Consider the following 26,446-nt stretch of genomic DNA (forward strand, 5'->3'; position numbering starts at 1 on the left):
CATAGCATACCAACCTTCTAAGCATGTCTGAAAAGGAGGAACTTAACTCAGTAGCAAGGCTAGGAGGGGAAAGAAGTCCTGAAGCTGGAGACTACTCTAGTCCACTAGCCTTTCAAATTGCAGACAACCAACTATCTTTCAAAAGAGGTGGAATGGCCTCAGACATAGGTTGTAAACGCCCAAAATACTCTGTGGCACCACAAAAAGCAAGCAGGAAGACAATATTTCCCATAGATGACTCCATCAAATCCACACCAGATGTCATCCAACGTCGAGAAGGCTACGCTTCAACGTCAATAGGAGATGGAACGGCCTTGATCGGCACGGCCGACTTCATTGCTGGAGTTGGCTGATCAAGGACAGAAGCCCAAGGTGGAGACCCCTAAGGGCTTTGCACCAGCGTCGATGCGGAGCTGGCCGATGCCATCCGGCCCGACCCAAAAACTTTTTTAGGCCTAACTGCCGCAAAGGGCGAGCCCATCAGTGTGACTCCACTCACCTCCTTGGGACTCAGCGGTGCTCCAGATGGAGGTAGGGGCCCAAAGATGAGATGTAGAGAGTTATAGCACTACCTCATCTGAGCCATCGACACCCCGGCTACCAGAAAGATGGGGAGGTGCAGGACAGAGTCATGTATGGCCTCCTCCACCCGCGAGTTGGAGGAGATGTGGGAGAAGGAGTTTCAAGGTGCCTGTGTTTACCGTGGGACGTCGAAGGAGAGCATTGTCCCTGCAATCGGCTGCGGCTCTTGGAATTGCCCAGTGAACGGAACTCTGAAAAAAACTCAGAAAAAGACGACCAGGGCCATGAAGTCTCAAACGACCACAACAGCTGCGCCATAAAGAGTTTCATATGGCACTCCTTGGGCGCTTTCAACTATCCTGGATCCTTGTTGCATTGCGGAAAAGAAGAAACTGATGTCTGCGTGCCAGAGGGGAATTATATGACTTCAATGAGATCACAACTGCAGTCAACGTCATCACGGAGTCATATGACACCATTTCCCGGCGCGCAAAGGTACTGCTAAAAATATTCGGGATGCAGACTGGCACTTGGGGAGAACTCAAAAGTTAAGGAATCTGTGACAAGATATCTCTATCAGATTAGGGACTTCAGGACTCTGGAGACTCTCCTCAGCAGTGGCCTTGCAGCTCAAGAATTGTCACTCCAAGGTGTCAGCACTTTACCGCAAGATGCTTCTTTGCGCATTGTTGCTCAGCTGCACATCTTCACTGCATCCAGCCCGCCCGGTCGGGGCATCTTCAATCCGGCTGTGCTCCTGCTGTTCCAGAGCCCCTGCGACCCCCTACTCCCCCTTGACAGCCCTCGGAGTTGCCTGCACCCCACCTTTCCTTTGCTTTCACAGGTTGCCTCCTTCCTTTGCAGCACGCCAGCTACAAAATTCCTTTGCTCCTTGTTTCCCCAGAAAACTGGTAAGGTCCTGAGAACTTGGCCTTGGTTTTACAGACCTTCCGATTTTCAAAAGAGTAACCACAAGAATAACTGTACTGCATTTATTTTTCCATCTGCCTTTTTTTTTGCTTCCATAGGAAATGTATTCTGCTCACGACTGTAGATATTGCATTCACTATGAATTTATCATATGGCAAATGTATTGGCACTAACCTCTGATAAGCATGCCCGGCCGCAAAATAGAGTGTTAGTATTTTCTACTTTTACCTCTATAGACCAATAATGGTTTCTTCGACCTCTCTGCATAGTGTTCCCCCCCATTGTGGTGCACTATATAGAGAGGTGGATTTCTTACATTGGTGGATCAGTGGTAGGGTCTATAACTTTGAGTTTGCTGAACCACTCAGACAATTAGGGGATCACACAAGTCTTTCTTAAGGTCAGTATTGAGCAAAGTTCAGTTCAGCACTAACCGTACACCACCAGCGGCCACACTAAAGGTTGATATGCTTCTGGGGACCCCTCTAAGGGTTCCTCTGGTGCAATTACTATTAGGTTTATTAAGACAAGATGTTTGGTACCAAACATTCCATAGTACAGTGAAGCCATCATGAAGCTGGGGAACTCGTAATGACGAGTGTCCAGCCCATGTAGTCTCTATGGCTTCCCTGTTAACTGGCTTTAGAGTGCACGTACACCTTTATTCATGTGCCCCCGTGTCAAGAAATGAAACCGGGGACACTACAGGAGTAAATCAGTCCTGCTTGAATGTGTCACCACCCTTCAGATCACCACAGAGTATCTACCATATTTCTATAAAACATCCACAGTAAGGGAGTAGTAGCCCATACCATGATCAGCTATCACAATGCAAAGAGATTTCCGATGATGAAGCATGCCACCTTGGGTGAGTGAGGGAAAATGTCTTTAAAAATGAATAACCCATTTCAGCTGTGTTGCTCTTTTTTCCTTTCTCCTTTCCGTGTTGAAGACCTAGGTGTTTGTTTTGGTGTTATAGAGGTTTCGGCTACCACACTGTCTTTGCCCAGTCTGAAACCACTAAGAAGACCTGGGCTCGGTCTCTCCTGATTTTCTTAAGCAAACTTCGCAGAGAGGTAGGGTTGGAAAGGCATACAGGAGTCTCAAGCCCCAGTGTTGACGAAAGGCATCTCGCAAGGAAGGCTGCCTTGGGAACTACAAAGTACAACATTTGGGACACTGTGCATTTTGAGCGGTGACAAATAGATCGGTATATAAGTATATGAATTATATATGATCAAATGTTCTCCTGTTTTTAACCTATTATATTTGTTTTTAATGAATTGATATTTAATAATTTCACTATAATTTGTGTGTTGGCACACTGTTTTTACAATGGTAATTGTGTCCCCTTCGGTTGAATCTGTGTGAGAGAGATGATGTTGAATGAATAAGATTTTTAATATTGGTGGACCAAAGGACACTTTGTTGTTTTTTACTTCCTGACAAATAGATCGAGCAAAGGTTCTCCACACTACTGGAAGACACGCTGTGCCACCTAACAGTGTATACACCATTCATAATCTGCTAGACACTGTTAGCTGAGTTTCTCCACTCTGGTGTTTAAAGATTCTGCCAGGTGGTGGGTAATCAAGGAAATGCCATGAGCATTCAGCTACTTCCAAATGTGTAGAGTCTTTGGCACAGATCTCATGACCCCATATCGTCCTATTTGTTCCAGTACATATGCAAGTGCTTTGTCTGTAAGAATCTGTAACCATCCACATTTGATTGTCACAAGGAACAGTGCCTAGAAAATCGCTCATAATACCAACAAGTTGGTGTGGAGGTGAGCCTCAGCTGAAGACCACAGTGCTCTGATCTCCACTTATCCCAGATGACCTCCCCAACCCATTTTACACCAATGCAAGTTATCAGGAAAGTACAGTTGTCCCGTATATTAAACACATTGAGTATTGACACTTGAACTTGAACCATAGGTACTTACAGTGCATATTTCTTTCAGTACACACACATTTCCAGACAGGTCTGCTGTCTCCTTGAGCACAGGGAAGTACAACACCATATACAGCATAATTACAACATTTGGAAGAGGGACGTTTAAAAAACAAGTATCAGAGAAATATATTTGGTTTGCATTGATTTAGAGGTAATCTTAGGGAGGAGCTGTATGTGGTTTAAAAATGTGCGAGTCACCCTGCTGAGACAGGTGTGTTGGCACGTAGGACATGGGTAGAAATGGAAGTGCATGCAAATATTCTTCAAGCGCAGAAACACTTTGGCAATGGGGCCTACATGCACAGGGGTGCTATCTAGCGCTGTAAGTGGGATAAAAAGGTTTGAGAGGGTACTCTAAAAAAGGCATGGGCAGAGAAGTGTAAGAAGTATGTTTTATTAGAGGCGCCACCTTAGTCAAACAAAAAACCCTGCGTATATAAGTATAATACCTGCATCAGCTTCATCCCAAATATTTTAGGGAGAAAAATGCAAGTACTCCCAAGGCCGGGCTTACACCCCCCCCACCCTCCAAAAAAAGTAAAAGTAGGAAGCAGCAGCCAATGGCAATCAGTCAAGGAAGCCACGGGCCGAAAAAGTTTGGGAACCACTTGTGTAAATCAATACCGTCCTGAAGAAGGTGGTAGAAAAGAAATATATATCCACTGAAACGTGCGTGGACTGTTGGTGTGTCCAATCTGGGCCCATACAACGAAAGGAGAAAACAAATCAAACTAGGCGTTTGTAAGGTGTACGTGGACTGACTGGATCTTTGCGTGTGGATGTATGGAATGTAGAATGAATGGTATGTGAGATGCGAATATTGTATAGGAGAGGTGGGGTATTTTGTAGTGAGTTGGTCTTTGGTCTTTGTTTTTAAATAAATTAATGTATTTTGCCTGTTGCAATGGAAGACAATATGTGTTTAAACACAAATAATAATAAAAATGTATGAAAGAATTGTTTTGTATGAGAAATATAAAAAGTTAAGCAAGGCAGTAGGTCCTCTCTTTAAGGCAGTTGCATTTTTTCTTCCTGGTCCTAAACCTGATATGAAAAGTAAAATAGTCTAGGGGGATCCCTTAGGTGAATTTTGGTCTTCTAAAGGGTCCAGCCACCCATCCCAATCTTCTTTCACACTTAGCCCTTCAGAATAAGGCTGAGGAAACGACCTGGGACCTGTAGGTTCCGTCTGCACTGGCAATGTTATCAATAGGCGCTGATTCGGGTTGTTGGGAATTAGAATGGGGCTGGCACCGCTGGGGGGTGCTGGCAGCATCAGGATTCTTGGAGTCAGATACATGGGGGAGGGGGATCATCAGTGTCGGGGCTGGAGTCGCCGGTGCAGAACCAGATGGAACCCCCTCCGAGCCTGACGGGGCCCGAAGGTGTGCTGGTAGGGTCAGGCATCCCAAATACGAGGCACATGCATCATAAAATTCTTTAAGTTGGTGGGGGAGTCGCTCTGGCTCTTCGAAAGGCAGGAAAGCACAGAGCCAACCCAGGCACAGGTTCCGAAGAATGAGGCCTAGAATAATGAGGCTCCTCTGTAACATCGACCGATGGACAAGGTAAAGTCGAAGCACACTTTGTCTTCTTGTATTACTAATGCCTCTTCCCTGACTGATCCCAATACTTTGAGTGGTGGGGCGAGGACTTGGGGGCTCCCAGAGCAATGCCCAGACCTTCCGCTCGACTGGGACCGTGAACAAGACCCCCTAGGAGTCATGCGGGGTAAATATTTCGGAGCCATGTCCCAGCAGTTGAGCATGACTTTGAGTCATGATCACACTCCAGGCACTAGAGGCAAATCAGGTGTGAATGCGTCACCGACATGGCTTGGTGACGCATGGCTTGGTGACAAGCGCCACATGGCTTGAATCCAGAAGTCTTCCTAGACATGATGGAAACAAGACTACACACCAAAAAAGGGGTTGCCAAAATGTTGAAAAAGCCTGCGAAAAAGTGAAAGAGGGTAGCTCGCTTCATGGATCAGTGCTTGACTGGCGTGGAAAGAAAAGTACTGACGTGAGCGTGCCGAGGTGGTGCATATATAGGTGACACAAACATTACTACAGCACAGACGCAGCCGCCATTATCCGAAGCCAAAAGATGACACCTATCGGTGAGCAGGGGTATTGCTCGAAGAAAAATCTTTCGGATTCAGTCTGATGGCTGAGAAATTCAAAGGTAAGGAATATGTGGTTAGCTGTCTCTGTCAAATGTATTAGTGCATTAAGGAGTGAGTTTTTCAGAGCTAAGCAATGATAAGGGAAGTGTATGTGCCTCACTCCCTATTTTCTTTTTTTTAAATGTATTTTCAGTTTAATACATACAGGTCAATAAACAATGCACACAGCGGTACAATGATATGGCGCCTTCGCACATAGGAGTGTCATGAAAAAACGTTACATGGTAATAACCATGGCAACATTAAGCAAATGGAAAAGATATGCAGGTTAAGTTACACTGCCAACTATCCAGCATGAATGTCTCCATCACCCTGAACCATCCCGCCACCCCATTCCGGCCCAAGCTCCAATCCACAGCGACATACATGCATAGCACATAAGCAAAATCATGTCCAATGAATATAATACTTTAACGGCTCTCCTAGCCCACTCCTTGGGTAACAATGCCGCTTACAACCCGCGCATCAGCTTCACTGCGCTTTCGGGTAATGTATGCTCTATACGGGCCCCATATGTCTATCGGGCTTGAGGAGCTGGGCACGAGAGTCGCATATTCCTCGCAGTTCACATTACAGTATGCCAAACTGCGAAGCCACGCCTGTGAAGTAGGGGCTTTCCTACTACCCCAGAGCAATGCCACCTCCCGCTTGGCCAGTAGAAATCCCAGCTCTGCGAACCTTCTGACTTTTCTGGAGAAGTTAACCATATAGCCCAACAGAGCAATTGAGTAGGCACAAGTGTCGTAGAAAGTATGTCTCCTAGCGTGGCGTTTATCTGTACCCAATAGTGCAGCAACTTGGGGCAGGTCCAGGGAGGTGAGCAAAGTCTGCGTGTGGAGGACTTGGGGGCTCCCAGAGCAATGCCCAGACCTTTTTGACAATGGTGAGGCCTAGAGGGGTCTATCCTGTGGGACCAAGCCGGGGTGTGGTACATCCTGAGGATACATTTGAATGCAGCAGCTTGTGCCTACTGTTCAAAGACACCTCCCTTGTGACCCTGCAACATTGCTCCCACTGATCGTCAGCTATAGGATGGCCCAAATCCTGCTCCCATGCAGTACTAACCTTAACGACAGAGAAGGGGCGATCCATAATACACTGTTTATACAAACCAGTTGGACTTTCGATTAGTAATGACAGTGGAGTGACCGGTTCAGGAGCAACCGAAAACGTGGGGAAGGTAGCCGGCAACATGGAAAGCATATGTCGCAACCCAAAGACATCCATAAAGAAGCAGTCTTGGAACCGAGCCTCCTCAGATACAGAGAAAACATGATTGTCGGGAAAAAGATCACCAATCATATGAATTTGAAATTTAGCCAGTATGCGTTGCACTAAAACGTCACCAGTAATAGGAAGCAGTGAGGGATTTGGAAGTGGCAGTGCCGTAGAGTATAATAGGTCTAGCCCCAATAGCCTACGTAACTTATCCCATCCCTAAAAGGTGGTGGATACCGTCTGAATATCGCGTGGATCCCTCGGGACCACTCTAGGTAACACTGTGGACAATTTCTGCGGCAGAACCAGATTTGCCTCCGGCTTCAAATAAGGGATTCGGGCCTCTGGGTGGTACCAAGCATAGGAATAACAATACTGCGCAGTCAAATAGTATAGATACATATCTGGGACTCCCAATCCGCCCCGCTCAAACGGCAGTGTCTGCCAACTCACCCGCGGTCTCTTGTCACCCCATACCAAGCGCAAAAGAAGTTGGCGCAGCTGTGAAAAAAAGGACTGGGTAAGAGGAAGGGGAATGTTGTGATTCCAACGAGCTAATCGCACGGCCATAGCTGTATCTAAATGAATATGAACCCCAAGATATTTAACCACGTCATGGCACCATTCCAACGGAAATTCACAGTCCCATGTAGTCGTACTATTTGTTAATGGAAAAATCACCGACTTGTGCCAGGTTATACAAAGACAGGAGAACCTGCCAAAACGAATAATTTCCCTAATAAGGGGTTTGAGGCTAAGGTGGGGTTGCTAAACATATAAAACAGTATCATCTGCATATAATGACATCAAAAGAGGGCCAGTGCAAAACTGCAAGCCACGGTGCAAATGCTTCTCTTGAAAATGCCACACCAAGGGGTCCGTCGCTAAAATGAAAAGCAATGGGGACAAGGCGGGGAGATCGTGCCATTCAGGCGCAGTCTAGCGGTGGGTCCCGTGTATAGCAGAGCAGTGGCAGACCCGAAGCACTCGGGCATTCCCATACGGCGCATCACCGAAAGAAAGAACGGCCACTCAAGGGAGTCGAACGCCTTCTCGGCATCGAGGAGCACCGCAGTGGCCGGTGTAGTGGGTTCTATCCTATGTTGTACTGTAAACAAAGTGCGCAATTTAAGGAAGTAGACCTGTGGGGGACGAAGCCAGACTGCGCCGGTGAAATAATATACTCCATCAATAAAGACAGCCGGATGGTGATTACCTTGGCTAACATTTTATAATCAAAATTCAGCAGGGACAATGGCCAGTAGGAGAAACAGAGTGAGGGGTCTTTGCCGGGCTTGGGGAGAAGGATAATGACAGCCTCCCTGAAGGTTGGGGGAAGGATACCGACTTCGAGCGCCTCTGCATACAACTCTATCAACCGCGGAACCAACACATCTTTATATGCTTTATAAAAATCTGCGGAGAACCTGTCAAGGCCGGGCGCTGAGGAGCCTCCAAGTGCATCTATTGCCTCAACCACACTGTCCTGGGATATGGGAATGGCCAGGAAGTCTTGCATATGCCTTTCAAGATAAGCGAAGGCAATTTCGGCAAGATATTCCCCCTGCTCACGGAGGTCCCTGGTGATTCTATTGGCGTACAGAGTTTTAAAGTGAGACAGGAAGGTGTTGCATATCTCCGGAGAAGAGTGTACCACCAGGTCGTCCGGGCCTTTAATTTCAGTGATATAGGCATTGCTATGCGGAGGGCGGAGCGTATGCACCAAAACCTTACCAGGCAGTTCACCCTCCCCATACCGTCTGGCCACATGCTGTTTGCTGAGAAACAAAAGTTCATGCTCAGCAGTTTCTCGAAACTCCATCATAAAAGCCAATTGTCGAGCTTTACCGGCCTCTGACAGACGGTCCAACAATTCCACATCTAAAGCAGCAATGTCGTTCTCAAGACGGCTTAAAGTGGATCGTAGATCTCTCAGGACCCCTGCATTCTTAGCAATAAAAACCCCCCTGATATAGGCCTTAAAACCATCCCAAAGGACCGCCCAGGTATCCACCGACCCAGTGTTAATCTCAAAATAGACCTCAATGGCCTCCCGCACCTCCTCAAGGAACACCGGGTCCTGAAGTGCCTTACCAGGAAAACGCCATTGCCTCTCATATCCCCCGGGCCTGGGAATGTTAATGCGAAGTATGACCGGTGAATGATCTGAAAACGTACGTGGCATCGTATCTAACCCACAGAATCAACCAGCGACTCCCGGTGAGACTAACCAATAGTCTATTCTAGTCCAACTGTTGTGGAACCCAGAATAATGAGTATTAGATGTGAGGGCCGGGTGATGTGTGCGTTCAATATCAACCAGTGAGTACTGCCTACAGATGTCGTGCATGACTAGGCGTGAGAGGTGCTTAACATCAGGAGAGGACAAAGTGCTTTCTCTAGCAGGATCTAACAACAAATTAAAATTGCCTCCCATTTACAATAGGCAGGGATCTTGAGCCAGGAGGTGCACTTGCTACACATGGTAGAATTCCGGTGAGTCTACATTAGGCCCGTATATGCGCACTAGAGCAACATTGTGACCCAGCAGAGTGCCGACCACTATCAAATAACGGCACTCCACATCAGTTATGACCGTGGAAAGAGAGAAAGGGACTCTTTTTATGGATAATTATGGCCACACCTCTAGCATAACTGTCGTAATTAGAAAAGTATCTGTGGGACCCCCAGCTCACCGCCATAGACGGCGCATCGGACTTGGGCAAGTGCTTCTCCTGCATATAGATTATGTCAATGTTATGTTGAGCAATATAATTGAGAACCTGCAGTCTTTTTCGAGTGTTATTCAACCCTCTGACATTCTTGGACATCAGTGAAAGCCCGGAAGGACCGGGCTGCCAGCCTAACTGTGCCATCCAACAAATGTACCAAGAAGCATGTGTCAATTCAATCTAACCCAGCACCATGTACCACTGACCTGTGTAGTAATACCTGAAAAACTATGAAGAAACAGCAAATGTCCCCCCACCCACCACCCAGCCACACCCTGTCCCTGGCAAGGCAAACCCATTCCCAAAAACCAAAGGACGGGGCAATTCAAACAAGCATTGTTATACAGTAATCACACATGAACATCGTAAACTTGGCAAAATCAGCAAACATACCTCGGTGTACACCATGAGGCACAGCAACGCCGCGCCGGCCGGGCAAAACAGGACATTATATTGACAAATGGAAAAAATACCACAATGGAAAATACATTACAGAGCCTCAAAGCGCAAGAATGAATCAGCCAGTCCCAGGATTGGAGAAGAGTTCCATTCTGGCTTCTGAACCGCTGTGTGTGGGAGAAGTCGCATGTGTTGCAGCCGACGCACCGATGTTGTTCTTCTTGTACTCGTGGCAAAACTCCTGTGCTTCGGTCGGGTTCTCAAAAATGCGGGATCTGCCGTAAACGTCCACCTTCAGTCCAGCCGGGTAGAGCATACCATACCTAAGACCCAGATTCTTCAAAGTAGCCTTCACACCATTAAACCTACGTTATGCATCTTGCACTATGACTGTGAAGTCTGGGAAAAAGGGGAGTCTACTCACCTGCCACTGGACCTCCCCTCATTCACGGGAGGAATGAAGGGCCTTGTCCCTGTCCCTGAAGTTCCTGAGTCTAGCAATGATGGGTCTCGGAGGCTGACCGGGTTTGGGGTGGGGCCCCAACGATCTGTGGGCACGTTCCAACACAAAGCCCTGCGTGAAGGACTCCCTGCCAAAAGATCAGATAGAAGTTGCTCCACAAAGACATCCATCTGGCCAGTGGTGGCCGTTTCTGGCATGCCAACAATGCGTACGTTGTTCTGTCGACTACTGGCTTCTAAATCTTCGTTCTTGATCACGACTTCCTTCAAAATCCTTTCCACCCTCTCAAGCCGTTTCTGTGATTGCACCGTGCCATCTTCTACATCAGAGACCCTAGCCTCAACGACATCCAGCCGACGATTGTGTGCTTGATCCTTTGCGCCCATATCAGCCTGTCTCTTATCCAAAGCATCAAACCTGCCATCCAGGGCCTTGAAGCCAGTCCTCATCTCTTTAAGCATGGCAACAGTGAGCAAAGCAGGGTCGTCAAAATGATCATTGCCCTGTGCACCATCGGCCGCATCCGTGGGGTTGTCAGATGTAGCGTCCGTGACCTTTTCAAACGGCAGCGTCCGCTGCTTAGGATCTTTCCGCCCCATTGCGCACTGTGACTGTCTGTGCCCACCAGGGCAGATAGAGATAGGCAGAAACGTGTCACTAAGCCGGCATGTAGGACCGGTATCACAGAGGTGTGGGCCTATGGGAAGGGACAAGCCATGGGGCTTAACCGCGCAACACAGATTCACACTGCGGAAGGTTGGACTCCAAGCCAATAGAGCGTGCACTATACGAGGCCCGGAAACAAAGCCCCGCAGCCGCCAAGCTCGCCAAGGCCACAACACACAGTGCCACCAGGGAGGGTGGGGGGAGCGAGACCACTGCAATCTGAGGGTGGGGGCTGATACTGGCAAAAAGGGTGCCGATTGGGGGCCTACGCTCACCTTGGAGATCCGAGCCGCTCCCTGCACATCAGCGTCGCCTCCAGGAAGGACTCAGGGCCGTCACACCACTCGAAGAAATGCAGGCTCTGGGTAAGGTCGGTCCACATCACGGATCAGCCTGGCGCCGGCACCTTTACGCTCCAAATACTCCCCCGGGCAGCCTGGAGAGGCATCTGTACAGTTATTCACAGCATATGGACAGGAAATCGGGCTTAGAAAGTGCCCGGCCCACGGAGCTTCAAGCACAGGCGGCTATCTTAGTTGCCTGCATGGCCACGCTCCCCTGCCTCACTCCCTAGTGAAGTGTATAGGTAAGAAGTAGTTTCCTGTATTCACAGTATATTAGAGTAGGTAATGGCTAGGTCAGTGTAATTAGAACAGAGAGAACCAACAAACGTCATCGTTCAGACCTACTTGGTCAGTGTGAAGTCTGGGTATCCAGCACTCTTCTCTCAGGAAAGGGAAGTGTGATTTGTCCTTGGCATTGCCGTCAAAATGGGGCTTATTAATGAAATTCCACAATAATGTGTCTTTAGAGTGTGCATTAGGAAGGAAGCAAGTCATTAGTTTAGTAGTCATAGTGCTTTTATGTTCTATGACTCTTGTGGAAATCTTTCTGGTTGTCATGCCCATATACATTATTTACAATAAATAAATACCCCCCTATTATAGTTTGTGAATGACAGCAGTTCCCAAAGTGTATTCAGGTTCAAGTCAATCTCAGTCTGGGGTTGTGACATGTGACAGACAGTACAAGATCCAAAGGGATCCAACTACTATATTAAGGCCCAACAAGGGTGTTTGGACAGAGAGCTTTCCTCGTCTCAGTCTAGTATGTACTAATATGCCCCTAAGTTTCTTGCTGCTACATTTGTATGCAAAAAGTGATGTCTACATGTTTTGAAAAGTTGTCCTTCAGGGATGTATATTTTAACAAGGAGCTCCTATCCGTTGGTTTCCCTTAGACTTCAGTTGCAAGCCTGCATTCAGATGAATGGGTTAGAATGATCAAGACTGAGAGGATTGTTTACTATCCTGGCTGGTGAACTTTAAATGTGGGTTTATATTGTTGATCCAGGTCAGGAATCTGAGGATGCTGACCTGCTCTCCATGCCATATGATATGTAATCAACATAGATTTTCCAGAGTCTTACTTGTCGATGGAAGGATAGGTTTCGAAGTAGATGTTGATTAACTCAAAATTATGTATATAGGTGTGCCAGGCAAAAGTACTTTCCATTAAAGTTCCCTTGACCTTCAGGTAAAACAGATGCTCAAAGTTGCAAAAGATTTCTGTGAGTGCCAGAGTGGCATATTGTATGGTGAAATCAATAGCGGTCATTTGAATTTTGAGTGTAAAAGAGATTCTAAGGTGTACAAGGCAACTTCCTGTGGGAAACAAGTGTACAAAGAATCCACGCCCAATCAGAGGTGGATATCACTTTTGTGAACATTCGAGTGGCACTGGTGAGGGCAAAGGGGAGCACCGAGAACTGAAAGTGGTTGTGACCAACTGAAACTGCAGGTAGTTTCAGAGGGACTTCAGGACAGGGGTATGAAAAAAGGCTTACTGCAAGTCCAATAACACAGAAATGTTTCCTGGATCAAGGCCAGAGCGAGCATCATTAAGTCATCCTTCTGGAGGAAGAAGTTTAGATGGAGAAGGTCTAAATTAGGACAAAGTCATAGGTCTTCCGCACCAGGCAGTACCAGGAGTAGCAGCAAGTCCCGATTTCTGATGCCTGCACCCTCTCTATGGCTCTTGTATCCAAGAGAGCCTGGATTTCCTTCTGCAGACTGTACAAGTGGTTCTCGGGAGGTAGTTGTGGTGGTGTGTGCAGTATGTTTAGGGGTGGATAGGGAAGGGCATAACCATCCTGGACAAGTGATGCACAAATCTGTCCAATGTGATGCTTTGTCACTCGTGGAGATAATTGCTTATCCAGCAGCTAACCAGGTGAAAGTGCGCTGCTAAAGATAAACCTATTGGGTTTTGCACAAGAGAGGGGAGGGAACTTTGGCAGAAGTAGATTGCTGTCCATGGGGGCTTGGACACTGTATCCTCAACCTTTACCTTGAAATGCTTGGGTGGTCTGTTGCTACAGAGGCAGCATTTGGCTTTGCCACTGGGATGCCTCTTATGCAGCCTCAAAAGGGGCAATGTGGTTGGGGAAATTGCTGTATGGGCAAAGCGAGGTCTACATAGCATGCTGTAGCCTTGCATTCTTCGAAGTACTCTAGTACAGAGTCTGCCTTACATCTAAAGAGATGGGTGGCATCAAATGGCTTGTCCATCAGTGATGCCTGGAAATCACCTGAGAAGACTGTAGCATGTGTGGTGCCGAAGAACTCGCTGGTACCAACTGCCCTACCCAGTAAGTTGGTAGTGTCCAGATCAGTCGTATCACATACTTCACTGTGTACTGGCCATCTTCAATTATCTATTGGAGGTTAGCACAAAGCTCATTTCTAATTTATGAACCTGAGGGCAAGGCTGGTAGGGAAGAATATTTGGAGAACATTTGATTCCCTAACACCTCCATGCATTTTGGCTCTCATTCCGATTGGGTGGTCAGAAATGCATTTGGGTCCAGTCTACTTGCAGAGGCTTGAACCATAGGCGCTCTGGTGTGGGGTGCTGGAGGAGAAAATACAGATCTCCCGGAGCGGACTTGTGTCATTTTGGTGTCTGTTGACAGAAGGGTGAGATCCTGGCTTTGACCAGGTGCCCAAAAGGCTGCATGTAAGTGCCTCATTAAATGGTAGGAGGGTTCCAAAGAGTTCCGCCCTGGCTGCAGGACCTCTTTAAGCATGTTTGTTTTAAACTCCAATGAAGGTAGCTGGAGAAGAAGAACTTCTGCTGCAGTATGCATGACCATTGTTAATGAGGCCAATCCATCCATAAATGGGCCAGGATGAAAGTTGAGACCAGTGGCACGTAAATTGTCAAGGTCACTGGCCTCATGGCGGTCCAGGATTTTTTTTTCAACATTATACATGTGTGTTTTATCACTGCTGTCATCATCATCGTGTAGTCTGGGACTGTAAATACATGTGCTAGTGGAAACATGACAGTCAGAATTAAGGTGTTTCTGTCTGCATCAAAGCACAGAAAACGTGTGTGGTGTTTGGAGTTGTATGAAGAGTCAGAGCGGGAACTAGCCCCAGATTCGGGATGGACCCGGAATGGGGTCAAGGGGAACGGTCAGAGTTGGAGACAGATCTGATGGCAGTAACCCGACTGGAGGCCTCCACTGGTCAACGGGCTCCAAAGGTGCACCAGAGGTCTGCAGAAGGGTACCAAAAATCCACAACATAGTTTCCTTGAAGGCATTGATCTAGTGCATGGACCTGGGTAAATGGGCTGGATTAGGAGTAGTGATGGAGCCAGTTTCGTAGTGTACAGCCAGGAAGGAGATTTAGTGGTACACTAATGTCTGCGCACCTACCACTGACAAGAGTGGCAGGAAGAGAGAGAGAGAGACATATTTTGACTTCTTGTTTTTTTCTCATTTATTGGTCTGAGGATTGGGATGGGATGACGACTAGTCTCCCGAAGGGCCTCGGGACCGAGAACGCGTCCGCAGTGATTGAGCTTTCTTACAGTGCTCAGTGACATAAGGTTTGGCCTTGTGGTTCTGGATGGCCTTCAGATTTATCCAAGAGAATTCACCTCACGACTCTGCATCATGCGAGGAGCCTAGACATCAGAGAAGACTTCATGTGGGTTCTCACTGACATCTCTTCATGGAAATTCTTGCAGGGTTTAAAACCTGTTGAATCCTGTTGTTTTAGGGAAGGATGGATTCTTTTATTGTTGATTAATTAAAGTCATTACAGGAGGCATATAAAAATACATTGGGTTGTGCTTGGATGCAGCAAAACATTGTAGCCTAAAAAAATGGTATCAAAGATACACCACATTTCAATATAATCACATTTTAACAACATTTTAAGTATTTTCCTCCAATTCAGAGTTTAAAGTGGCATTGCTAAAATGCTCATCGTTTAAAGTGCCATTGTTAAAGTGCTCGTATATGCAAACATTGCAAAGTTGTCAACCTTCTCGGGTTGACATACCATTTCCAATGTTAAACATCAAATATTACATACAAATAGCAAACCACTACACTACATTATGTGTAATAAGAAATATCTAAAAGGTTTTGTCAGAATACCTCCACTACCACTTATTATAAAGTATACAGATTAAAGATCATAGGTAAAATGCTATAGTTAAAAATCATTATACTATTTTTTTTTTACATCAACCTGTAGCAAAAACTTCTTGGAGCTGCATCATTGTACGAGCCAATTATTGGTCACAAGCCCCTAACCACTAATGGCACACTCAACAGCTAACCTTTTTTCTGCAATAAGAATACACTTTACAAATTGTGTAGTTAGGTGGACGGATTTCCCAGAAAGGCAAGTTATAATTGCATGTCCTCACCCCATTTTCTTTAAAGATGGATTTTAATAGGGCTTCTCTCTCTTCTAACAATTGAGGGCAAACAGTTAAATATGCATTAATGATTCCCTATAAAAACTGCATATCCTACAGCTGTTTGAGGGCACATTTTTGTACCCATGGGGGGAATCCTTCCTTTGTGGGATATCTCCCAAGTCGTAACAGCAAACATTTGTCACTTATGAGTGGTTTTAAGTGGGAAATAAGGTAAGATTGTGGCTCCAATTTAGTAAATGAATTAATAACAGTCCATGCAGGACTTTTTTTGGCAAGCTCTTCCTTACCCAGTAAAATCGTTGGGAAATTAGCCGATTGGTTTAGTGTCTGTCTGAACATGGCTTTATTTCTGACAATTTTCAAAGGGCGTAGACTTTAAATTGTTTAGGCTCTCCACTAGATAGGGTCTCCAACCCACAGCATGCTCATACACCATTATTTCCTGCCAGCAAGAGTTTGCCAATGTACCTGGGTCTGAACAAAAGAAGGAGTATAAAGATTTTTAAAAAGCTGATTGTCTTATTACGGACTGTCTTTTTAAGCCAAATTCCAATCTAAAGTTGGCATGCCCGATGTTCTTTGGAAATCTAAATATTGATTTAAAAACTTTTATCTGTAAATCATCCAACATTTTTGATTCTTCTCCTTGGAAGATTACTGACCCATAGTCCAGAGAGGGAATCAACTTAGCTTTCATAACTTTAAGTAAGTGGTCATGATTTGGACATTCCAAAATGTCTCTCAGCTTTCTAAAAGCAAAAGACAGCGCCATAGCTTTTGCTTTCAAATTAAGAAAATGCTGTTTGAAAGACAATTTGTCGTCAAATGTAATGCCCAAATATTTGTAAAAGTTTACAGTTTCAATCTTTAAACCACTGATGTTCCAAACTCTCATATCGGACTTAGTTGAGCCAAGCGTCATTATTTTCGTTTTTTTGGTGTTCATCTGTAAGCCATTGTGTAAAATGTAGTTATTAAAGGAATCTATTAGTCTTCGTAGACCTATTGGTGTGTGGCTTAACAATATGGTATCATCGGCATACTGTAAATATTTTATGTTATGACCAGCTAGGTTAGGTGAATGTGCATTAGCATTTTGGCACATGAATGTAAATCAGCTATAAAAAGATTAAAAAGTAAAGGTGCTAAGACACAACCTTGTTTAAGAGCCCCATACGTTTTAAATCGGTGAGTGGTACAATTGCCGTCCCCCACCTTAACCTGAACCCACGTATTAGAATATAGCAAAATATTAATCTCTAACAATTGGTTCAGAATACCCATGCAGATAGCTTCGCCCAAAGTAAACTGCGGGCGACAGAATCAAACGCGGCCTTAAGGTCAACAAAACAAATATATAAGTTTTGCTTTTTATACTTTGCTTTTTCAGATAATAAAGTTAATAAGGTCAAGTTTGTAATCGTTGATTTGCCCCTTCGAAAACCAGTTTGAAATATTGGAATGATTTCTTCTTTAGCGGCCCATTCTTCAAGGTCGTTGAGCAGACAGCCTGAGAAAAATGTTGCCTCCACGTCTGTCAGGGCAATCAGCCTATAGTCAGCTGGATCATGTTTTGGGCCAATTTTGTGAATTGGCTGAATTATACTTCCCTTCCAAGAATCCGGAACCATCTTGAGCCTTACAACATCATTAAACAGTGGTTTTAGGGGAAAACATGTCCCTTGCACACTGGGGAAATATATTTTGGGGGAAAATTCACTAATAGATGGAAGAAATTGAGGGAGAGAGCTATGGTTCAGAGTCGGAAAGCGCAGAAACACAATAACTAACATTAAAATGCAAAGGTAGCTGTAATACCCATTTCCAACGTAATTTCCCAAGTGGGACGTACCCAACACAGAGCTGCACAATATCACTGGTTAGCACTAAGGAATTGCTGAAAATAATCTCCGGATACAGTCTGGCACTTGGGGGCGTTCACAAGCTGACGAATCTGTACTTCGAAGTATTCATCAGATAAATAAATGTTTACAGCAGCTCTTTCATTGCAATCAAGCTATTTATTAATTCGATCTCTAAAGGTGGTTATGTGTATGTTAAAAAACACACACATACACACACACACAAAATAATATGAGAGCTTACCTATTTGTGACAACCAGGTGTGCATTTTTGCCTTCTGGGAGTATGCAATCATACCTGAAGATTTCACCATCCAATCTCTTAATATTTGAGTTCTACAAAAAATATAAGCAATATTATTTCACATTCCATAACAATGCATAAAAATCAGAGACTTTTTTATTCGTGGGCCTCTAATGCTCTAGATTATCAAAATAAATGCTCTCTAGTTACAGGACAAGTGAATATCATGTAAAAAAGTTATCTGAAGCTGTTTCGATGCACAGCCACTAACTACACACTGTGTACCTCATCTGAGGCTTTCATGTGGTCTGGATCATGTTGGGAAGTTGCGGGACTACTCATCCTTGTTTATGAGGCAGAGAAAGTGGTTGCTTGACAAACTGTAATACATTGTCTTGCTCGTAAGCCTATCTAAATCAGTTTAATTTATTCTAAAGTGAAGCATGTTTTCCCGACACCGGAAAAAAGAAGTGAGCCTTGCTTTTTATTTAAATGCACTGATCTTGCTTGGCTAATCACTAGTCAGAAATTGATGAAGTTGGTTATCCCAAGCTCTTGACCACTCATTTTGAACACTAGGGGCCTGATTCACAAAGGTAAACTTACACATTTGTCTTAGTTCACCTTTTTGCAGTATTCACAAAACTGCATTTTAATAGTAAGGGGGCAGAAAACTCTGCACATACAAAGATAGGACAGTCCTTTCTTTTTATGTGCAGAGTTGTCCGCCCCGACTGCACAGTCTCCGCGCCCATAAATTTAGTATTAAAATGCAGGTTTGCCAACACTGCAAAAGCGTTGCAAAAGCGTAAACTTACACAAACTTGCACGTTTTCCTATGTGAATCAGGCTCAAGGTGTTTTAAAGTGCTGCATGTCCTTGGACTACTTGCAATTATTTGTAATCCTTGGAGTTCTCAATGTTCTACTAGTTTCATTGCTGATCTATGTTTCCGTGGAGGATTCTGAGGGAAAGGCCTCCTTGATAAGAAATCCCTTTGCCTGAGGCATTCTGGCGAAAAAAGTTCATCACTTTGTGCATTCAATGCCTGGGCCTGACATGGCTCATCCATTCCTGGGAAAGACTTGAACAGCATAACAAGTTACTTACCTAGCCATAGATTTTTTACTTTAGAAACCTCCCCAGGAGCGAGACTGGATCCGGAAATGTTTTCTAACAGCACATCCACGGGCCAACAGCAGGCGTCATGAGAGTCCGTATCAACATTTTCGACCGGATGTGACATCAATAGAGTTCATATAACTCCCTCGCCGAATCCAGTTTCTTCTGTGACTATGTTCAGCACTCAAAACGCAGAGCCACAAACTAATGTGTCACATAAATACCGAATTCCGAACCAAAATTCAGTACATGAATATCCCAATAAAAATATAGAGATGAAAGAGAATTCATACAATAAGATTCTCCCTCTTTTCTTCTTTCTTTTTTAATGAAAAATGAAAACGAAACAATTGAAACTCAAAAGGATTCAGTTTGCAAAGAGGGGAGGATAGGAGTCTCATAAAGGAATCTATAGCTAGATCCTGTTTCTACCAGATAAAGCGTTACCGAAGGTAAGTAACTTGTTCATCTGATGGAGACATCTAGTTACAGATTTCCTACTTAAGAATCAAATGCCAAAGCCATACCATCCCCGGAGGAGAGTCTTCGAGCTGCAACCATGAAAAGTCTCTTACTAAGACTAACCCGGTACAGAACAAGAAAACAGACCTGGAATTGGTAATAATATAGGCACATGCCTAACCATATGAAGTCCCCTAGGAGGGCCCATAGGTTAATAAAGTCGCAAGACATTTAAACCATGGCAATAATCTATCAATGTCAGTAAGATCACTCAGCCTTAGAAGCTCTCACCTTGCAATAACTGTGGATATAACTACAGTAACAAAAATTATAAGACAATAAAATCATGGGAAAGTTACTACCCATGGCATGAAGGCTTTATCCACAACCCTCTGGTTATTTACTCAAGTCCCAACAGCAGGTTCCAACCTGAAAACCAAAGAAGGCAACAGCTGCTCTGTAAACGACACAGAGAAAATCCTTTCTTCATGGAGAAAACCAAATGTTCATATAAAAGAGAAGTCAAAGTCAACAGATCCGATCATCCCATCTTTCATGGAATCGCTATTCTCTTTGCTACGCGAGGACCTGTCCACCATGAAAAGTGAGCTTTCAGCCTACCTGAGAGGGGTCCGGCGAGACGTGGATTCTCTGGGGCAATGGATAAACATGCTGGAGGCACTAGAGGGAGCTTGTGAGCCATACCAAAATGCCAGATCGCCATCTTCGTAATGAGTCTGTGAGTCGGTTTTTTAGTGTTCAGAAAATTGGCGCACAACTTGTTACGGTAGAATAATGATTGATGGATTTGTTATAGGTATATTCTGGTAGGTGCTTCTTGGTCAGAGGATAAACCTTAACCTCTGAGGTTGAAAAGGAGATCAGAAACGTCCTTCTCAGTGAATTTGGACAAAAAGATCCAGGGCACACAATATATATCTATACCTTAATTTGTTTTGGACTAGTGTTAGTAGGGCTAGATCGGACAAAGTGTATGATTTTCACGGTTTTATTCACCGACAGTGTCCCCTCCTGGGAATCACTACAAATATCAATTAAGTAATTTCAAGTTTTTTTATTCTCCAACAGTGTCCCCTCCTGGGAATCACTGCAAATAACAATCAAGCCGACACGTGTTTCGTGACAACATGTGGCTGTGACTCCTCAGGGCTGATTTAAATAATCAGCTGGCGTGGTCGGTGAACCGGTGATAGTTCCAACCCGGTCCTAATCGTCTAAAAGTCAGGTTCCCGCATCCGGCTACCAACTGACATCGACGCCAGTACTAAGGCTTCACACGGCCTCCGCTCCTGTGAATTTTGTACATATAACAAAATTCCCCACCTAAAACTCGGCAACGGCAACCCGACTTGGTGCCTACCGCTCAAATTCTAAACAAAAAACCACGCGATTAGGACCGGGTTGGAACTATCACCGGTTCACCGACCACGCCAACTGATCAAATCAGCCCTGAAGAGTCACAGCCACATATTGTGACGAAACACGTGTCGGCTTGATTGTTATTTGCAGTGATTCCCAGGAGGGGACACTGTTGGAGAATAAAAAAACTTGAAATTACTTAATTGATATTTGTAGTGATTCCCAGGAGGGGACACTGTCGGTGAATAAAACCGTGAAAATCATACACTTTGTCCGATCTATCCCTACTAACACCAGTCCAAAACAAATTAAGGTATAGATACATATTGTGTGCTCTGGATCTTTTTGTCCGGATCGCCATCTTCACTGCTGCAAGGAGGTCACGGTGGTCGCCGGCTTCGTGCCGTTCTTACAATCGTACAATCTTACAACCGGCACTGCACCCGTGAAGTTCGTGAATTTCGTGAAGCTGCACCCGTAAGTTCGTGAAGCCCGTGAACAAGCCCGAGGAGTTGAAGAAGAGCTGAAGAAGCACGCAGCGTAGCACGCAGAGTAGCACACAGCGAGAGACGGGGTGTTCGAAAGCTGTCACCATCAACGCCGTCATAAGCCGTCACCATCAACGCCGCTCCGTCCGCCTGCTGTTCCGCCTGCTGTTCTGTCTGCTGGCCCGAACTCGGCTGGACTTGTACCCTGGCCCTGTCCCTCCGACATAGTTGCAGCGAGACGACGAGTGAGACGACGACACGGTGAGCAGGTGGGCGGGAGGGAGAGCACGCTGCCGCGGGCTGTTGGTGCATGTCGAAAGGCGAGAGCGCCCGGGTGTGCATCGGGCGTGCCTCTCAGTAGTCTAAGTATCGGGTGAGGTACTGAGCCAGAATAGCCGCCACCCCGGTAAACCAAATATTCAAACACTCTCTGCAAAACCTCCCGTAAAAACACAAAACAGGCTCAAGGACTAAGGACCACAGTCTACGGCGGTGCTGGGGCTGCTGGCAGGTGTGAGCGCTGCCTCAAGCGCTGTGATAACAACGCCTGCTAGCAGGGGGTGGGGGTGCTTCACTTTCTGGCCCCCCTGGGCACCTGGGTAATTGCCCATCGACCTCGGCGCTAAAGTGTTAATGTGCGGTAGGCAGGCGTGAGCGCTGCGTGGAGCTCTGAGCGCTGTGATAACACGGCCGCCACCGACACTGATCAACTCAACCATCTGGGCTAGACATCTCTTGAGAAAAGTCCTTAATCTCAAGCGAATTAGAGCGTAGGAGGTCTACGAATTAAAAGGATACAGAGTGGCTGCGGGAACACTGCCCCTTCTTCATCACCCCGACGATTCCAGAGGGAACAACGTTAACGTTGCAGGAAAGCAGTAGTAAATTACAGGAGAAATAATGAGGACTAGAAACTCGACCCTACTGCATGCCCAGACACAGGCAAAGCCCCGCCCTCATAGATCTGCTAATAGACGGAAGGCTAAACTCTTCTACCCCTCGGGTGTGGGGGAGCTCTACCCTGGGTCAGTGCTCTTAGAGGGGGACTCTTGGATTCATCTGGAGCCACAGGAACCACACCAATGCTCCCAGGCTTACTTACCAGGGCTCCAGCACTGACAGTGTCATTAAATACCGTAGCGCCGCAACCAGGGGAAGAGGGGAAGCATTATAACCGAGCCAACTTAACCCCCCGCCCCGGTGCCACCTCTGGGCCCTCAGGTAATAGAGATATAAAAACTTTCTTGCACCCTTTGCTAATATGTCCCGCCACACTTTTCAGGCCTCAGAGTTGTATATTGCCTATCATATCTCCAGAGGACGGCCAACGCCGCTGCGCATCAGGAAACGGAGAGCATTCACCTGATGCGTCCGGTAGCAGCAAAGGTCCCGTCAAAGGAGGAGGAGAAATCATAGAATCATCGGCCTGGCACATCCAGTCCCCGATCTTGTTGAGCTGGAGTCCTCCGGACCAAGAAAAAATGTCTCAGCTATCACCCACAACGAGCAGAAAGAGGGACAGCCCCCCAGTGTTTGTGGACCATCTAACATTGATCAATGAGACCCTGATTTCCATGACTGGAGCCGCAATCATGCATGCCGATAAGCTCGACGCCCAGATAAATATATTACAAGCAGTGGCAAACTTAATTTCTGGGGTTGATGCGAAATTGGATCACTTAAACTCCCTGATCCGCAGAGCACAGGACAGCACAAACTTTAAGCCCGAACCATGTAGCTGCGGCCCTATTTTGAAAAATCTAGAAAAACTTCCACATATTATGACTACACTAATTGAGGATCTTAAAATAGAAGCTGGCAAGAACAAGGTCTCAAAGGCAAAGGCACTAACGCCTGATCCCTCTAAAAAAGAAGGCTTGAAAATCCCTCTACTAGACAGCATAGAAATCAATTAGGTAAATAAATTTGATAGGGTGGAACCCCCATCATTGATCAATGCAAACTTAGTAGATGTCTCATCGACCATAACAAAAATCCACGATCGGCAGCAGATTCCCATATCGATCAGCCCAGAACTCCAAAAGCACCTATCGAGGAAAAATAAGAAAAAATTTAAAAAACTGAACAAAGCGAACAAAAATAAATCTATACGGGAATGGCTATGCCCCGACAACCAGATGCAAGGACATAAAGAGACACCGGAAATGATAGAACTAGACGCAACCCCCACAATACCAGAAAGCTCGGAACAAAAGCATGAATTACTGTATCTTGCTGACGTGGCAATTAATCCAGGGCCGGCTGACCCTCCGGTAACGTCCCGGCCAGTTCGATCAGCATCAATCATAAGCCTAGTAAATGAACTACAAGGCCAAAATGCAGTTGAAGCGACTCAAATTTGCACAGAACATGATGCTCGCTCAATCGACCCTTTGGTCGCTGTCTCAGCAATGTCGACGACGCATGGTGCGCCTCAAGTGCCATGGGTTGTCTTAGATACCAAGGACATCATAAACTCCTCGTTTAACAATTGCCTTCCTAGAACTCCATTCACGGCGGCCCCTCAACGAGCTACGAGTACAAAAGGGCAGGCAAGTGCCCTTCCATCTGGTTGTCCACAGTCATTACAAACAGGCGGTCAGGCCGCGGTCTCTGTTGGTTTTTTAAAGTACGACCAATCACAGGACCGGGAATGTAGGCTGTACCCAGATTATGTCTTGCAGGGGAGGTTGGACATCCTCAATCGCAGAAACCTTCTGACCCTCTGTGCGAACATCCCAGGGCTGGAGGGAATAAAATCTACGGATATTGAAACCGTCTCCTTCCTACCGCCAGATGCGGAAGAGAAAAATGAAACAGCGGAGTTAACTTTTACGAGCTCGGACATGGCAGAGGCCTTGAAAAGCCAGCACAGGCTCCTGGAAAGCTGGGGCATAAAGATAAAACCCAAGCGTCTACAAAAATATCCTCTTATACTAAAAACACAGTTGGCATATCCCCCGACGGGAAACACGGCACAACCAGCTGGAGAGCCTTTACGCTCGCAGGCGCTCTCCACCCATGCGCCAAAAATTGCGCCTACCCTTAAAGGGATCTAAAGGGGGCATAAACACTGGTCAATCCATCAGAACCCCAATAAAGATAACTATGAATTCAATCCAGGGTACACGCACATGCGCTACACTGGGACCCGCAAATAAAGACAGGTCCTGGCTGCCGCTTGCTCTAAACTCCAGACCTAATGGTCTTTGTCCTAATGCCTGGGGCCACTCCCACCGATGCATGGTAAACACGTACCTAAAGCCCCCAGAGAAGGAACAGTCTCCAGAGAGTCTGAAAATCATGTTTTGTAACGTTGCTGGGCTCAGGAGGTTGCTTCTTAAACAAACTGCGGTGTCATTTATGAAGGAAGCAGACATCATCTGTACACAAGAAACCTGGCAAATGCATCCTCTCTCTTTGAGAGGATACGCTGAGTATGGAAAACCCGCTAAAAAGCTCAACATTTTCGATAGACCAGCCAGGGGGATATGCATCTATATTAAACACTCACTTAATTTGGAATTCGCAGAAATATCCAACCTGCCGGATACCCTCCAGGCAGGCATCCTGAAAGGCTGTCGTCTGACAAACAGTAACTTTTCATTCTTATTAGTTAATCTTTATCTCAACCCTCACAGGCTCAATTCTAACATGGCCACGCCGATACACCATATCGAGCGCCTAATGCTCCAATTCGCGGGCCTTGAATGCATCATTCTTGGTGATTTTAACTCTCATAATATAGGGTCTCAACCACACGCAGGTGCCAGGCAGGGGCCACCAACGCCCTGAAAGACCTACTAAAAACCTATAATCTGGCGACGGCGCACTCAGTCCTTCTAAAGAACACCCCGGGCTGATTGCCGCTCCCACATTTAATAACCAAACTACGGTCGACTATATAATCCTAAGTGGCAAAGTCCAACTTTTAATGTCAAATTTCTCAGTCCAACCGCATAGTGACAGCGATCATGCTGCCCTAATTGTCACATTGAACCTTATAGCGGACTACCGCCACAAGCTTGAATTCATCGGGGAAGCCGATGGAGAAGAACTAATAAAGCTGCCCAGAAGGATCAAATGGGAACAAACCGCAATCAATAGATTCAACAGCTGGGCAAATCATTGGACAGGTTGGTCACTAAGCGAACAGAAAAAGGACGCCATAGAAACTTGCAGTGTCACAATAGAGACCCTAGCGGTGATTCTTTGCGGGAATTTGATTAATATATCGCACAGGCGCCCTTCACCCACATATGGCTATAATTCTGAAAATAAAATAAGCGCCAAAAATCTAAACAAGAAACGAAAACTTTTCCGCAAAATTGGGACAAGCCTAAACAAGATCCAACTACAAGAAGCCAAAAAAAGCCATGCAAAGAAGGTTTGGGCAGCAAAACGTGCCCATTGTGAAGCACAATGGCTAATAATTTTTGACTTGTTGAGCCCGGGAAAATCACAGGAGTTTTGGAAGTACATATGCAACCTGGGCCGAGACACAAACCATAAAGAAAACTCCCTTAAAGCTTCTACTTGGGTTGCCCATGTAAAAGCACTCTATACTAATGATGGCGCTGCTAACATGCAAATCGACACATCCATTGTTGGAGACAATTTAGGCACATACTCCGAGCTGATGGCTCCACCGGGGAAATTGCTTGTCTCCAAAATCATTAAAAACATTAGACAAAACGCCGCTCCAGGGCCTAATGGTCTCCCTGGACACTTATTCAAGGCAAATATCGATTTTTGGTCCACTAATCTAACCCACCTGTACTCTGAATGTTGGCTCCAGGGTGACGTACCAGACTCATCGAGAGGCTCGCTTTTACAGTCCATCCATAAAAAAGGCCCAAAAACTGACCCTACCAACTACCGCATGATCACCCTGCTGGATATTGAGGAAAAAGCTTATGCCAGTGCCATCTTGAGGGACCTCGCAGACTGGACGGGCGCAGAAGGCATCCTCCCATTTTGTCAAACCGGTTTTAGACCTGGGCCTGCCACAGTTGATAACATCACCGCACTTTCTTTCCTGGCACTTCGCTCTTGGAAACGCAAAAGC

At 45.8% G+C, this 26,446-nt stretch overlaps 1 protein-coding gene across 1 annotated transcript in view; it reads right to left on the reverse strand.

Annotated features, from left to right (window-relative positions):
* Positions 1-26,446, reverse strand: part of VPS13C (vacuolar protein sorting 13 homolog C) — a 2,437,235-nt gene that overhangs the window by 54,821 nt on the left and 2,355,968 nt on the right. Inside the window, exon 82 of the mRNA XM_086955811.1 lies at positions 17,927-18,018. Within this exon, the coding sequence (XP_086811937.1) occupies positions 17,927-18,018 (92 nt within the window). The remainder of the gene's footprint in view (positions 1-17,926; positions 18,019-26,446) is intronic.

This window comes from Lissotriton vulgaris, chromosome 2_1 (assembly GCF_964263255.1).
Source record: "Lissotriton vulgaris chromosome 2_1, aLisVul1.2, whole genome shotgun sequence".
Lineage (NCBI taxonomy): Eukaryota > Metazoa > Chordata > Amphibia > Caudata > Salamandridae > Lissotriton > Lissotriton vulgaris.